The sequence below is a fragment of the Dichotomopilus funicola genome, assembly GCF_033296635.1.
Source record: "Dichotomopilus funicola strain CBS 141.50 unplaced genomic scaffold C8A04scaffold_38, whole genome shotgun sequence".
NCBI classification, from domain to species: Eukaryota; Fungi; Ascomycota; class Sordariomycetes; order Sordariales; family Chaetomiaceae; genus Dichotomopilus; species Dichotomopilus funicola.
The window spans coordinates 152,020-166,929 of NW_026944059.1; the positions used below are offsets into that span (position 1 = coordinate 152,020).

The 14,910-nt window shown below is 56.4% G+C and overlaps 6 protein-coding genes across 6 annotated transcripts; 4 read left to right on the plus strand and 2 right to left on the minus strand.

Moving 5' to 3' along the window:
* Positions 1-688: 688 nt before the first annotated feature.
* Positions 689-859, minus strand: C8A04DRAFT_29370 (Dolichyl-diphosphooligosaccharide--protein glycosyltransferase subunit 4; the record flags this gene model as incomplete). Its single annotated transcript, XM_062780988.1, has 1 exon — positions 689-859. One exon carries the CDS (start codon positions 857-859, stop codon positions 689-691), a length of 171 nt encoding a protein of 56 aa, XP_062636341.1.
* Positions 860-1,407: 548 nt separating this feature from the next.
* Positions 1,408-2,549, plus strand: C8A04DRAFT_37846 (uncharacterized protein; the record flags this gene model as incomplete). The annotated part of the gene is made up of 2 exons (XM_062784024.1): positions 1,408-2,027; positions 2,087-2,549. The coding sequence occupies 2 exons, from the start codon at positions 1,408-1,410 to the stop codon at positions 2,547-2,549; spliced, it is 1,083 nt and encodes a 360-aa protein (XP_062636342.1).
* Positions 2,550-2,895: 346 nt separating this feature from the next.
* C8A04DRAFT_12804 (uncharacterized protein) lies at positions 2,896-3,843 on the minus strand (the record flags this gene model as incomplete). The annotated part of the gene is made up of 4 exons (XM_062777466.1): positions 2,896-2,985; positions 3,050-3,368; positions 3,427-3,508; positions 3,573-3,843. The coding sequence occupies 4 exons, from the start codon at positions 3,841-3,843 to the stop codon at positions 2,896-2,898; spliced, it is 762 nt and encodes a 253-aa protein (XP_062636343.1).
* Positions 3,844-4,635: 792 nt separating this feature from the next.
* Positions 4,636-6,018, plus strand: C8A04DRAFT_29373 (uncharacterized protein; the record flags this gene model as incomplete). Its single annotated transcript, XM_062780989.1, has 1 exon — positions 4,636-6,018. One exon carries the CDS (start codon positions 4,636-4,638, stop codon positions 6,016-6,018), a length of 1,383 nt encoding a protein of 460 aa, XP_062636344.1.
* A 1,908-nt stretch (positions 6,019-7,926) lies between these two features.
* Positions 7,927-10,280, plus strand: C8A04DRAFT_12794 (kinase-like domain-containing protein; the record flags this gene model as incomplete). The annotated part of the gene is made up of 6 exons (XM_062777463.1): positions 7,927-8,388; positions 8,434-8,935; positions 9,020-9,319; positions 9,375-9,756; positions 9,842-10,105; positions 10,178-10,280. 6 exons carry the CDS (start codon positions 7,927-7,929, stop codon positions 10,278-10,280), a joined length of 2,013 nt encoding a protein of 670 aa, XP_062636345.1.
* A 1,829-nt stretch (positions 10,281-12,109) lies between these two features.
* C8A04DRAFT_12793 (uncharacterized protein) lies at positions 12,110-14,374 on the plus strand (the record flags this gene model as incomplete). The annotated part of the gene is made up of 2 exons (XM_062777462.1): positions 12,110-12,875; positions 12,933-14,374. The coding sequence occupies 2 exons, from the start codon at positions 12,110-12,112 to the stop codon at positions 14,372-14,374; spliced, it is 2,208 nt and encodes a 735-aa protein (XP_062636346.1).
* Between the last annotated feature and the right edge of the window lie 536 nt (positions 14,375-14,910).

Genomic DNA, 14,910 nt, shown 5'->3' on the forward strand with positions numbered 1-14,910 from the left:
GAGCGAACCGGTCAGCCCCAGCGGTTCTGGGGTGGCGCGGGGCTGCAGGGGAATGCGCTTGGCCCAATAGAGTTTGGTGACTGTTCCAGCCACAGCGTTGCTGCATGTACCGATACTTCTGGTAGTTAAAGTGGGTCAAGCCAATCGTGTTTGATAGCATCCAAGATCGCGCTCGGGCGACTTTTGTAATTGTTTGATATAGTTCTCAAGATGCCGGTGGTTTTAAGGGGAGACAATAATTTTGGGGTAGCGGAACTAGAAGGACCTGGCACGGCAGCGAACAATGCCGGTGGAACGACCTTGGAAAAGGCTCCTCATCTCTAATATTCGGTTCAATAGATACCACCTCCACCAAAGAAATGCTTCATAAAGGATCGCGTCGCTATTGTCTCCCACCCGGTTCGCCGTTCTTCCGGAACCACCTGCCGCAAAAGACGTCCATCAGAATGAACTGGAATACCGTTCCGGTCTCTGTCCGCCGATATACCACCTTCCAACCACCGACAGACCGCCGACACCTGACTTGTTCCCTTTCGACCATTCATTCTTCCTGTTCTCCATCACGCAGCGCAGACCCCTTGCGCAGAATCCCACGGCCTCCAATGTCCATATGCTCAAATTATAGATCCATTGCTTGGCGGCGATGGCCGCCGGCAATCCTATCATATACCTCGTCCCGCCGAGTAATTCATTTTGCCTTGGCCACAGCCGGTGTCGCCTGCGTTGTCGTCTTGCCCTTGAGTTCTTGGCTCTCCTTCTCGCCGGAATTGACGTCGAAAAAGGCGTGGAGAATGATCAACGCCGCAGCGGCTGACCCGAGGACGATGGCCAAACGGTAGAGTTCGTTGTCGGAGATCATGGTGAAAGAAGACTGGGGTCCGCAACTGTCGCGAGGGGTGTTTCGAGATTGAGGATTGAAGATTGGACTGGCTTCGGGGGCTTCGATTGACCTAGAATATTGGTCGCAGTGTTTGTAGCGTGCGGGTGTTGATTGCGCCTTTCCGTTTGCGAGTTTGTGGATGATTGTCGTGGTGGCAGCTGTCGTGCAGGCGCGGGATCTGGACAGCTTTCCAGAGTCGCGGCTTGCGACATGCCAGCTCGCAAACGGCCATGTACTGATACCACAGGCTGCATCCCAACAGGTCCAGGTCACGTGCGTCGCGCCTTGGCTCAACACGTCAGGGCTGTGCGGCAGGGTGGGGCACAAATTGAGACCATTCAGAACTCACCAGCGAAACCCGGCTTTGGCCAGGGTCCCCGCCTGGAATCTGCAACTTTGCCTTCGACACAAAACCTCGACAACCTACCGCACGCCCGGCCGTCTCCGCCCCCCTCGAGGTTCACGAGCCGGCCCCTATAGTCACCCCGGGATTGTATCGCGCATTCAGAATCACACACTCGCCCAACATGGCACCAAAAAAGAATGAAAAAGGCCCCGCCAAAAAGGTGGATGTCAAAAAGGCTGTCGAGGACAAGACCTTTGGCATGAAGAACAAGAAGGGTGCCGTCGCCAAGAAAACAATTGCCCAGCTTGAAGCCAGCTCGAGTTCACAGCAGAAACGCAAAGACGCCGAGAAGGCCGCCCGTGAGCGCGAGAAGAAGGCCGCCGAAGATGCGAAGCGAGAGAACGAGTCGCTGCTCAACAAACCCGCTCAGATACAAAAAGTGCCGTTCGGTGTTGACCCCAAGACGGTTGTCTGCATCTTCTACAAGAAAGGGAATTGCGAGAAGGGCAAGAAGTGCAAATTTTCCCACAACTCGGACATGGATCGCAAGACCGAAAAGATCAACCTGTACCAGGATACACGGGCGGATGAGGAAGAGAAGAAGAAGCAGGAGACATCGGCCGACTGGGACGAGGAGAAGCTCCGGACGGTCGTGCTCTCCAAGAAGGGGAACCAGCGTACATCGACCGACAAGGTGTGCAAGTTCTTCATCCAAGCCATCGAGGAGGGCAAATACGGCTGGTTTTGGATCTGCCCGAACGGCGGCGACAAGTGCATGTACAAGCACGCACTTCCACCTGGGTACGTGTGGCAAACACTCTTGCGACTCTCAACAAACAATTTAACTGACCATTTCCCAGGTTCGTGCTCAAGACGAAAGAACAGAGGGCGGCAGAGAAGGCTCTCATGGACAAGTCGCCACTCAAGACCCTCACCATCGAAGAGTTTCTCGAGTCCGAGCGGCACAAGCTCACCGGAACGCTCACACCCGTCACCCCCGAGTCATTCGCCAAGTGGAAGAAAGAGCGTCTCGACAAGAAAGCGGCCGAGGAGGCGCTACGGAAGGCCAAAGAGGCGACCGGCCGTGCGTTGTTCGAAAGCGGCAACTGGCGCGGAGACGACGAATCCGAAGAGGAAGAGGAAGAAGAAGACGACTCGGCCTGGAATCTCGAGAAGCTACGGCGAGAAACGGAGGCCCTTCGGACAAAGAGGGAGGAGGAGCGGCTGGCGGCCTTGCACGGAGTACCGTTGCCGAGTAGTGTGCCCAACGGGGAGGAGCCAGGGGAAGAAGAGACGGAGCCAGAGGCTGTACCGAACACTTGAGATGAGCTTTCTCATTTACAACTACACTACGACGCCGCGCGGCTGAGAGAGGACAGTGAGCCCACTGAGCGCTCCTCCTTTCCCGGCACACAGCGTCACCCACGCTTCTCGGGAGGCTTCCGAGCCCGCAGGGACAGCGTGTCAGGATTCAGTGGGATCAGAACAGGTTGGACTGTTGGAAGATCACAGGCGCGGAGTTGACTATATAGGGCTATCGCCAAATATATCCACCTTGGGGCTGACCACCTCCGCGCTTTACGCGACTCCCTGTCTTTCGACCCAACATAGCCGAGTTCAATGTGCAGACACTGACTGATCGTAGCCCCTACCCTCGCCTACCAATACCTTAGAACTTCTCAACATACGGCCGCAGGTCCAACTCCTGCGTAAAGCTCGACCGATGCTGTGAGTGCAAGTGCCAGTAGCTATCGGCGATCTATTCCCCCGTCAGCATCTTATACAACTGCTGCGAGGGAAAAACAAGAATAGAAATTACTCACCGCATCGGGATCAATCTTCCCATCCGGCTTGCCGTCATTCACAATACGCGACTTCGTCCGCGGGATATCAATGGTGCCGTCTACGATGATATGCGCCACATGCACCCCGCGCGGGCCAAATTCGCGTGACAGGCTCTGCGTCAACGCCCGCACGGCAAACTTACCCGCCGCGAAGGCGGCAAAGCGTGACGAGCCGCGCACTGAGGCCGTCGCGCCCGTCACGAGCAGCGTTGGCGGGTGGAGAGGCGCTGGCGATGTGGCGTCGACGGAGTCCAGGAGTTGCGGGAGAGAAGCATGGGCGAAGTTGTAAAGGCCACCACTGTAGAATGTTAGCTAAGGAGTGAATGCTGGGTGATCTGGGGGAAGGTGGAACTTACGCGTTGCCGCTGAGGCTCTGGTTGAACTCGTCGGCGGTGGTCTCAAGGAAGGGCTTGATGCCGAAGCCAGCGCCGGCATTAACTTTTGTCCCCAGTTAACACATGTCGTCACAACTCCTTGGCACGACATCCAACCAAGTACTTACAAATAGCAGCCGCCAACTTCTTGTCCCCGAACTCCTTCTTGATCTGCTCAAACGCGGAGGCAACCGACGCCGCGTCGGATGCATCGGTGCTGATGCCCAGCGCCTCGCCGCCCTGCTGCTTGATCTCGGCCACGATATCGGTGTAGTTAGACGGGTTGCGGGCGAGGAGCACGACCGGGTAGGCCTTGGCGAAACGCAGGGCTACGGACCGGCCGGTACCGGCGCCGACGCCGGCTACGATGGCATAGAAAGACTTGGAGACGGTGGACATGGTTATTTCTGGTGTTGTCGTGTGTTGTGGGGTGTTATGGAGTAGTGAGGATGGGCTACAAGTTAGTGTGTGGGAGTGATGTTGAAGGTGAAGCTTGGTGTTGAGTCGAAGTATGAAGTCGAAGGAAGTGTGAGAGCATTGTGGCCATACACCGGAAAGTCCGGCATCTTATACACAAAACGGAGTCGGTCCATGAGGTGCTTCGTCCGTACAATGAGATGATGTCCAGCCTTGGAAGGGACGATTCGCATAATCAAGCAACCCCGCCCTCATTGCGTGGTGCAAGACTGATTAATAATGCCGGGCATCCTTTTGGTCCGGGGCGCCCAGACATGATGGAATATCTAATGCAGATTGGTGATGCTGGTTGGTCCTACCCATCTTTACTCCGACTGGTGATTAGTTATTTCCGAGAGCGCATGTAACTACGTGTAGTCGGGAGTTGAGGTTTGGTTTGAGTTCTCGAGGTGCCAATGGACAACATACAATCATGAGGGTTAGGGTTGATTTGCCGCAATATTACCGTATTAGATACCCTTTAGTTACCAAACACGACCTTGGAACACGCCAGCCCATCTAAGCCCTTGCCAATTCATTTCATCAATTGACTGACTGGCAACACCATTGACTCAAACTTATCTTACATCTAGGATAGCCTTCTATTATTTCTCTACCTCCCCAAATTCTCGCGTTGGGGATGCATGGGGGTTTTTACCAACGCGCCAATTTGATACACCGATTTTACGCGTCCGGCGAGTTTTTGGGGTTCGGCCAAAGGGGCCCTTGAACACAATGCCCTACGATCCAGATTGGGACCCGGACGCTATAATTGGCAGCGATCTCGTTAACGATCCTGCTGGGGGCTTTGTAAGCCCCTCGCCAGAACATGATGCAAACGGGTATGAAAACGAAGACGGGCAGGAGGATCGCAAGCTTGACGTCGATAGTCGGAATGGGAACGGCGCTGTGAAAAGGCCCTTGATATCCACCTCGAGGATCGATCCGCCACGTATCCCGCATTTTCCGAGCTTCAAGAAAGAAGAGTCAGTAGCAACACCTCCGAGCCGACTGCCCTTTCCTGGAGCCTCTGCCATCCGATCAACGCCTCAGCTGGAAGTAGTCCTTCACTCTAGTCCCCGGCGAAGGTCTTTCACCTCGGTAGACCGGCCAACTCAAGATGCAAACCCAGAAACAAGCCTTGTCACGTCCGACATTATCCCAAAACCAAGCATCAAGCGCGAAAAGCCCCCAATAAAAGCTCAGGTAGCCTCAAAGAAGCCACCACCTCCCGCTGCTTCAGTACCCAAGACACCAGGATCATCCACAACCTCTCCTCAGCCCCGGAAGCGTGGCCGCCCATTTGGTTGGAAGCCTGGTCATGGCTCATACGCTGCATTGAGAGAGGGATTCCCCCCGGGGATGGTGCCATCCATGATCAAACCGAAAAAGCTCACCGGCGAGCAGAAAGTGCGCCGTAAACCAGGGCGGAAGCCAGTTCCCACGGCCCGCCAGCTCTACCTCCGGCTTAACCCGCAGTTTGTTGTCTTCACTTGCGAGTGGAAGGACTGTCCAGCGAGACTGCAGAATATGGAGACACTCCGGAAGCACCTATTCATCGTCCACGGCAGGCCATCGCCATCAACCGGGGAAAGCCAGTCCACCAGCTTTCCCTGTGAATGGGCATCCTGTACCGTTTCACCCTTCCCAACTCTCGATACCTTTAAATCCCACGTCGAAACCGCCCACCTCCTTCCTTACCTCTGGCACGTCGGCGACGGACCGCAGAACAGCACGCCTTCGCCCTCACTCTCCCTCCCATCTCGCCAACCCACTCCCCCCCACTCAACAAACAACGCCACCGCCATCGCCAACAACAACCCCCCACATCCCCTCCCCCACTACCTCTTCAACGCCCACGGCGAGCAAGTCACACCCTCAATCCACGACCAACAACGCGAAACAGACGACGACCGGCGCAAGCGACAGGCGCGCATCAACCGCGTGGTGCAGCAGCGCGACCGCAACGCGCCGGAGGAACCCGACTACACGGCGCACGAGCTGGAGATCATTGGCGAGGTGGCGCGGGCGAAGCGGGCAAGGCAGAAGATGCTGGGGGAGTACGCGGATGCGGTGCTTGAGGGGGGTGTTGGGGGGGAAGGGTGGAAGCCTTATTAGGTTGTTGATTACCTACCTACCAAGGCATGTGTTGGGAGTCTGTTAAAGAGGCGGCCTGTTTTGGTGATTATGAGGTGTGGATGGGGGGGTATAGATAGGTTTTGGGGATGGGAGCAAGACCCGGCGATGTTGTTGTACAATACGGGATATGGGACATGTGATAATACTTGGGCGACAGTACGCCAAGAACACATGGGACAGATGGTTTAGTTGAGCATGGCGTTGATATTCATTGATACCTGTTGATTGGGAAGTAACTTACAAAAACCACCATCTTTACCGTGCTAGCCCGTCCTGCCAGTTTTATTCCCGCAAATTGTATGGCTCCACGTCTCATACCACGTACGGATCCGTAATCATGCGTTCCAAGGCGCGGGTTCAAACATGAGACACGAATCTGACTCGCGTCTTTTGCAGAGCCACGCGTCGAAATACGTCTCACTCGTATTGAATCCGATCAAGTCCGGCAGTGCCGGCACTCCCTCACTCAAATGGCTGGGCTTCATTCCAGACACAGGAATGGAAACCCCAGCAAATACATTGAGTTATGCAGTGGTGCTAGATGAATACTAGTATTGCCGGCCCGGGTTGTTTTCCGTTAACTTTCTTTGCTCTCATTTCTCAAAAGAAACAAAAGGCCCATGCCCCGCACGGGCGGACTTTCCTTTTTCTCCTCCTCAGTGGTGCTTTGGTGCTTTGGTGCCGTGGACCAACAAAAAGCCGGATTCCCAACACGGGAGGTGCGTGGGTTTGTAAGCCAACCAACCTGTTCTAGACGCCTAGCTGCCCGCGTTAGGACACAATTCTTCGGGCGAGCGACAAAAAAAAGGGGCCGTGTCGCCCCCAGAATTGGTGGGGAAGGCGTCTGATACATCATACAAGTGAGCGGCGACGAGAATCAACTCCTCCACTTGTCAATCAACCTGAGAGACCGAGAAGTTCGCCTCCCCCTCTTTGGGAATCCGGGCCGCAGTGGATATCAACCGCCCGTTTAGGGGGCCGTAGTTCTCAGCAGGATCACTGTGGCACAGGCTTTTCCACCGTGAACCTGTGAACCACCCGAACGACCCCTGAGGTGAGGTGGCTGGCACTGGCCGGAAAGCTTCCTCTGCTCATCAGCCTCCCAACTTGCTTGCCGCGATGCTTGCTTTGTTTGCTGCGCCTTGGCGAGCTACCTATCCTAACGGGGTATTAGCGGCGTGCCTGGGCTGACCGTTCCGTCCCGTCGGGGCGGAGAGGTCGTGTTGATGGTGGAAATGGATATCCATGAAAGAGACGACGGAAACCTGCTGTGTACTAAAGTTAATCCAGAATATTCAATAATTACATTCCTGCGTCAAATAGGTGCGGTATTTCAGTGCAACAGGACGTTGTGAATGCAGCTTCCGGGGCAAGAACGAGGATGGGGAAGGTGCCGCCTGCCCTGGTCTGTCCTGGCCGGGCGGCAGGTCCCGTGACTCCCCGCTGTTGAGGCTGCAATTGGAGCCCCAGACCCCTGTAAACGGCCGCCGGGGCCTTGTTTTCACTGGCCCGGGCAGTTCCCTTGAGGGGCCCCAGGGTTCAGAGGCCTGGAGCAGCCGCTCGATTGCGCCCCCCGGCCAGCGTTCCATCAGCCGCTGCTTGTTCTTCTGGGCGGTCGCCCGCTCACGAAACTTGTATCGCAGAGCGCCCAGCCAGCCGTTTCCATTTGCTGGAGCCACAGCAGCCCGCCGCCCATATCCATTCTGTTCCCGCATTGACTTGCCCGTGCACAACCGCCAACTTTCGCACACCATCCGGCCACAACCAGCCATCGCTCATCGGCCATCGACTGTTGACCATCGATCATCGGCCATCGACCGCCGGCCCATCCATCGTTCAGGACCTTTCTCTATCCCGTCCCGCTCGAACCACCATGGTCGGCTTCCCATGATCATCTCGAAAACGACCAGCTCCAGAATGCCATCCACCAAGAACACGAATGGCGACACGCACTTTCACCAAAAGGTGAAGGGGTGGTTCTCGCGCAACTCGGCCAATCGCGACCGCGACGCCACAACAACGGGCGAAAGCAATACCCATCCTGCCAACAGCCCCAATACCACCGGCGGCCATGACCAGAAGAACAACAGCAACACGCCGCGGTCCGACACCAAGAGCGCCTTCCGGCAGACCAAGTTCTGGACTGTCGGCCGCCTCCGCAGCGCTACCACCGCCAGCGAAGGCAACCCGCTCGAGAACGAGGCCCTGAGCCCGACCGCCCACGCGAACCCCTACTTTGCCCACCAGGGCCAGCCCGGCCTGCGCCACCACAACGAGGGCTCCGTCCCGCCTAGCCCGCCCGACACCCCCTCGGTGCACGTCAGCACGGTCGACGGGACCGGCAGCAGTGTCGGCGGCGGTGTTGGCGCAGATGGCACCGAGATTGTCGGCGAGGGCGATGCAGCCGCGAATGCTATAGAGACGGCCCGCAAGGAGGAACTGGCGCGGAAATTGCGCAGGGTCGCCAGCGCGCCAAATGCGCAGGGCTTGTTCTCCAAGGGCGCCAAGGCGGCGAATGGTGGCAACGCTAGTAGCAGCGAGGAGGACAACGGCAGCCGGCCGGGGACGGGCAAAGGGAGCGGCCCGTTACCGGGGAACCAGGGCCAAGGGAAAGGCCAGAAGGGCGTCGCTGGTGCGGGTGCCGCTGCGGTTGGGGCGTCGGTGTCGGACAGTGGGCTGGGGACGGCTACTGACTCGGATGTGCTGGGATCGCTGCCGCCGCCGAACCAGTCGGCGCTGCAGTTTAGGCGGACGTACAGTTCGAACTCGATTAAGGTGCGGAATGTGGAGGTCGGGCCGCAGAGTTTTGACAAGATCAAGTTGATTGGTAAGGGGGATGTGGGCAAGGTGTATCTGGTGCGGGAGAAGAAGAGCAGTCGGTTGTATGCGATGAAGGGTAAGCCAGCCTCTATCTTGTGTCACTACCTACCTATGGGCGCTGTGCTGTGTATGGGCCGACCCGTTAACTGACACAACGCAGTGCTGAGCAAGAAGGAGATGATCAAGCGGAACAAGATTAAGAGGGCGCTCGCGGAGCAGGAAATCCTGGCGACGAGCAATCACCCGTTCATCGTGACGCTGTACCACTCGTTCCAGTCTGAGGACTACCTCTACCTCTGCATGGAATACTGCAGCGGCGGCGAGTTCTTTAGAGCGCTGCAGACGAGGCCCGGGAAGTGCATCTCGGAAGAGGATGCGCGGTTCTACGCGGCCGAGGTGACGGCAGCGCTGGAGTATCTGCATCTGATGGGCTTTATCTACCGGGATCTGAAGCCAGAAAGTGAGTGAACCGCGACAGATTTATCTTTTGATCGATCCCCGCTGACCCAGCCCAGACATTCTGCTCCACCAGTCCGGGCACATCATGCTGTCGGACTTTGATCTCTCGAAACAGTCAGACCCAGGTGGCAAGCCGACCATGATTCTGGGCAAGAACGGGACCAGCTCGACGTCGCTGCCGACCATCGACACCAAGTCATGCATTGCCAATTTCCGGACCAATTCGTTCGTCGGCACGGAGGAGTACATTGCGCCCGAGGTGATTAAGGGCAGTGGGCACACCAGCGCCGTCGACTGGTGGACATTGGGCATCTTGATCTACGAGATGTTGTATGGCACGACGCCCTTCAAGGGCAAGAACCGCAACGCGACGTTTGCCAACATCTTGCGCGAGGACATTCCCTTCCCCGACCACGCCGGCGCTCCGCAAATATCAAAGTCAGTTTACCTTTCCTCCTACCCTTCCCCCTCACCTACTACCTTTCGTTCTTTCGTTCACATGGTTACTAACACACGGCAACAGTCTCTGTAAATCCCTCATCCGTAAATTGCTCATCAAAGACGAGAACCGCCGTCTCGGCGCCCGCGCCGGCGCCTCCGACATCAAGACACACCCCTTCTTCCGCACCACCCAGTGGGCCCTAATCCGCCACATGAAACCGCCCATCATCCCCCACCAGGGCCGCGGCATCGACACGGTCAACTTCCGCAACGTCAAGGAAAGCGAGAGCGTCGACATCAGCGGGTCGCGGCCCATGAAGGGCAGCGGTAGTCCCGGTGTGGGCGGGTCGGGAGGTGCTGGCGGCGCCGGTAGCAGCAGTAGTGCGGGCGGGACGCCTGCGGGTGTGCCGTTGGATAGTGGGCTGGCTACGCCGGGCGGGGAGACGCCGGATCCGTTTGAGGAGTTTAACAGTGTCACGCTGCATCATGATGGGGAGGATTGGAATGGTGGGAAGGGGTAGTTCGTTGGTGCGGGGTGTATATGGTGAAGGTGAGGGGTAGTAGTAGGGTGCGGGCGGAGAGGAATTCTGTAGGGGAAGAACTACAGCGAAAGAAGCAGGCGATGGGTGGCTTGTCCCCTGTTTTCTTATTTTTTCTTTACTATTTTCTTTTTGACTCGGTTTTGTGTCAGTCAGCTTATGGTCCACTCACTCCTTTGATTAGACAGAAAGAGGAAGAGAGATGAGGCAGAAGAGGTGCCACGGCCGCCGACAGCGAATAGTGAGGGACGGGCAAGCACGGGATGGACTAGGACGCTTGCACGCCGGGTCGGGTCGGAGAATGCCCCATGCTCATGTCCCTCATGCACACACGCACGCACACACATACGCTTCATCTGGTGGAGTTTTATGGCGTTTTTCAAGTTTACCTACTCTTCGATGAAGGAGATGTTTATTTTCTCCTCTTTCTTCCTTTGAGGATGGGTGGGTGGATAGGGTTGGTGGTGTTGGGAGGAGTTTGTTGGACGGGTATGGTATGGGATGGTATCGGAAGAATGAATGGGTGATGAGTGATTTGTGTAGGGCAAGGGGAGAAGGGGGTGAATGAGGGGGGGTGAGATGAAATGATATGGGGTGTTAGGTTTGTCTCATGGAAGGGGTGGAGGATACGGACAGAAGGAATAGTAACAGAAACTGAATATATAAAGCGTCTGTGGATTTTTAGGTATGGGCCATCAGGCGGTTGAGTGTTGCTGGAAACTTGTGGGAACTCGTAAAGGAGTTGCATCTGATATCTTGAATTTCGATGTCTCAAATGTTTCGCTCCTGATGGTGCTGGTGAGACTTCGAGAGTCGAGACCAAGAAAATAAGTTGCATCCTGGCGCGAACAGACTAGCGCATGATCTCCCGCTTATCGAGGGGGAGAAACTTTATTTGGAGTAATTCACACCCGTGACTTGTTCCGTCGTCCATTATTCGGCCGACAAGTACCGGACACACCAACTTACGAGTAGGTGCCGAGACAATCTCGACCAGATGGCGTGGGCACGGGGCTTCCGGAATGCCTTCCCATCCCGTGGAAGGTGCGACCGGACTGATCTTGTCTTGGGTTACACGGCGGTCGATCCGCTAGCGATCCCCGGTGGTGGTTTCCCGTCCTTGTTCTTCCCCTGGCTGCTGCTGAAAATGGCGCTAAATAATTGGGCGTGGCGGGTCGAGCAAGTGGGAATTTGCAGATTCTGCATGTACAAATTGGGGAAGGCTCGACTTAACAATTGAGGTGACTGGGGAGTTTTCCATTGCATCGCGCCTGCTTACTCGAATACTTGTTGAAAAGAGTTGAGTAAGTGGCTCGGTGGGTGAACGAGGGGCTGGGAAGGATCAGCAGCGCGAATGCGAGAGATGAAGTCACAGCAGGACTGATTGACCGGCATTCACACCACCAAGGAAGGCTGGTTGGTTACCCGTTCGCTTGTTTGCTGCGATTATCTGCAGTTGGATTCCGTCATATTGGTGTCTTTCCTCTGTCTCAAGGCTTATCTTGTTTTACCTTTTCTCCCACAAGGATTATTCGGTCTTATTCCAGTACATCTTCAGTTTTGCACTTTGGGCAAAAGTATTGTTTACACTCCATGCGAGGATCACTACGTCGCGAAAACACCACCCCCTTATATTCAATGCTGAATTAGTTTCCGACCTCCCTCGCGGCTTTCGCGAGACAGATGGCGGCAAGATGAGTGAAACGGATGCTCATCAGCCGGCCACTTTGGCCGGTCATCCGTCGTCTCCATCACCTTCCCCGACTCTCTCTCCCGGTCCTGAACAAGGAGAACAGCCCCAACAGCACGAAATGCACCAAGTGCAACTCGAAGATTCTGGGATCAACCCATTCCTCGCCACGGTAGACCCCTATCTCGATAACGGCGGCAATGGTAACCACGACGATAAGGACGACGATAATGACGACGGTAAGGACGATGATAACGACGACACCAGCGGCGATTTACGCACAGCTACCATCCTCAACACGCCGACCTCCCTCCTCTTCTGGTCCGATCCGCATCCCATTACCACTCTCCCACGTCATATTCACCGCATTCCGTTGTACACGCCGCGCTGGCTGGTTGATGCATTGCATCGAGATCCGAGGTCAACGTCAGCGTCAGCAGACAGTGATGATAAACTCGAGGCAGTCCCTGGCGCGGGTTCTGCGAGAAACGAGGGCAAGGGGAACCGAGATGAGCCGGGCGGGAGCGAGGAATCCGACGACACGCTGGATCCGGCCCGGCGTATCGTGTTGATGCGTGGACTGCAGCGCGGCATGGTGAAGGTGCTCCTGAAAGAGTTAGGGCGTGTCCGACACGGGGAAGACAGCGGCGGGCTGGACCAGGGCCTGGATCGTGAGTTCGTGGATTGTTTTGCATCTCGGCGGCCCTACCGCTCGCCTAGGAAGCTGCAGCACCGCGCCTGTGTGCGGCAGATGATGTACTCGCCGCGTGTCAGGGCCGAAGTGAGCAGGTATGCGATGCCGGGCGGGTTTGTGTGGGAGTATCCCGAGGTTGTGGAGTTGGTGGATGAAGAGTCGGCGGCTTCTGACCAGGGGAAAGGGGGCAGCGGTGAGAACGGGGGTGAAACCAAGGGTGACAAATATGACGATAGGGACGTGGAGCTAGCATCGAGACCGCTGATTTTGCCGCTATCCAGCAAAGAGGTATGGGAAACGAGGCACGCCGTATTGTTTTGCCGGGTCGGGTTGTGGATGACAAAGCAAGGGAGTGTGCTGTTCCTCGAGAGGGAGTTGTGGAATAAACCCGGGCAAGGGTACCGCAAGGCCAAACGGCAGTCGACAAGCACTGGAGCTGCGTTTGGTGTCGGCGAGACCGGAGTCACAGAGAGCCTGGAGGAGGTAATCGTGGCCTCACTCAGGCAGGGTTGGGGTTATCCGGTGGACCAGCTTGCCGCTGTCGTCGCGGAAGCCGTCTACAGCCAATGGCTAACCTTCTTCGACTTCTTGGAGCCGGAGCCGGAGCCCCTGGGACCTGAGAAGGTGATGTGCTTCCGGCAGATTGTGCGATCGCTGGAGCTCAATGATGAAGGGGAAGACGACGTGCCCTGGAAGTCCCTCATCGACCGTATCCACCGCCGCCTTCAACTATCCCCGTCGACGACCCCACCAACGCAGAACATCACCGTCTATCAAAATCCTGGTGCGACTGAGCAGCCCGACGGGGACCGTCCCAGAGAACCAGACGACGGCGATTTCAACGCCGCAGGTATCAACATCCCCCAGAGCCTACGCCGCAACCAAAACCGACAGGGCCCAGGCGGAGGACGAAAGCCCCCTGATGAGAACCAGCGTGCCCTCGACCGCATCAGCTACCTCGGCGGTATTCTCATCCCGCTCCCCATCATCTCAGGCATCCTGTCAATGGGCGAGGTCTACGGTCCCGACGGCAGCAAGTTCTACGTCTTCTGGGCCGTCGGCGTGCCCCTGGCCGTGATCACGCTCATAATCATTTACGCCGATACCATTCGCAAGGCCGAGGTGTGGGTTGAGATTGGCGCGGACCATGTTGTGCCGACGATTGCCGGAACGGAAGACAAAAATGCGACGATGGTGGCGGAGGAGCGTATCCAACTGACACCACAGGGCAGGACCGCACCATCCCAAAGGTTTACCAGGATGAGCCCTCGGACAGCGTCGGCGCCAGCCGGCCCAGCCGGCCCAGGCAGCGTACCGTATGCCGGAGACATCGAAGTCGAGGAGAGAATCATCGATATGCCGACGACACAGACGGAAACTGCCCCCATGTCATTCACCCAGCCACCATTGCAGCAGCCGCCTGGTGATTACGACGAGGATATCGACGTGGACACGGTGGACTTGCCATCTCGACGCCGGAGGTGGGCGGCGCAGTTGAGCCAGGCCATCCCGAGTATGATTCTGGAGCGGCCCGGGGACGGGGCCAAGGCAAAGGCGTGGAGGAGGGAGGAGCTGGGTTGGGTCGGGGCTATGCAGAAGATTCTGTACAAAAAGTTCCGCGACGGGGCGGACGTGCCAGTGGGCGTGGAGGCGTGTGAGAGGCCGGGGAAGAGGAAGACGAAGTCGTATTGAAGTGATTCATGGGGAGGTTTGCTCTTTATAAAGCGGTCTAATGGTTAGGCGAATATGATACCAGGGAGCATTGTTTGTTTACTTCGTCATTTCTCTGCTATCTTGGTTGTGTGTCTGATAAATCGTGTGGAGGAGGATGAGAAGTCGGTGATGTACACCGGATGGACGCATCATACAAACTCCGGCTCGACAAACGAAGCCCGTGTAAAACCTACCATGGAACCTCGACGTCAAACTTGATATCGGACGACAACGACGATTGTTACAAAATCTCGTAATTACAGGAACCATTCAAAGCTCCTGTCCTTACGTAACCCCGCATTACCCCACATCCCATTAATTCACGACCGCCCAAAGCGCGTCACCCGCGTCTGTCCTCCATAGCACAAGCAGCACTCTCACGCTAATTAATCTCAAGCTCGTCTCACTGAACGTCTTTTTACGAATCGGCGGTACACCCACCCGAATATAAGACTCATTTTTCTTGAGGCTGTCTTCTCCAAAAACAATACAGAATAGCGGCACACACATACACG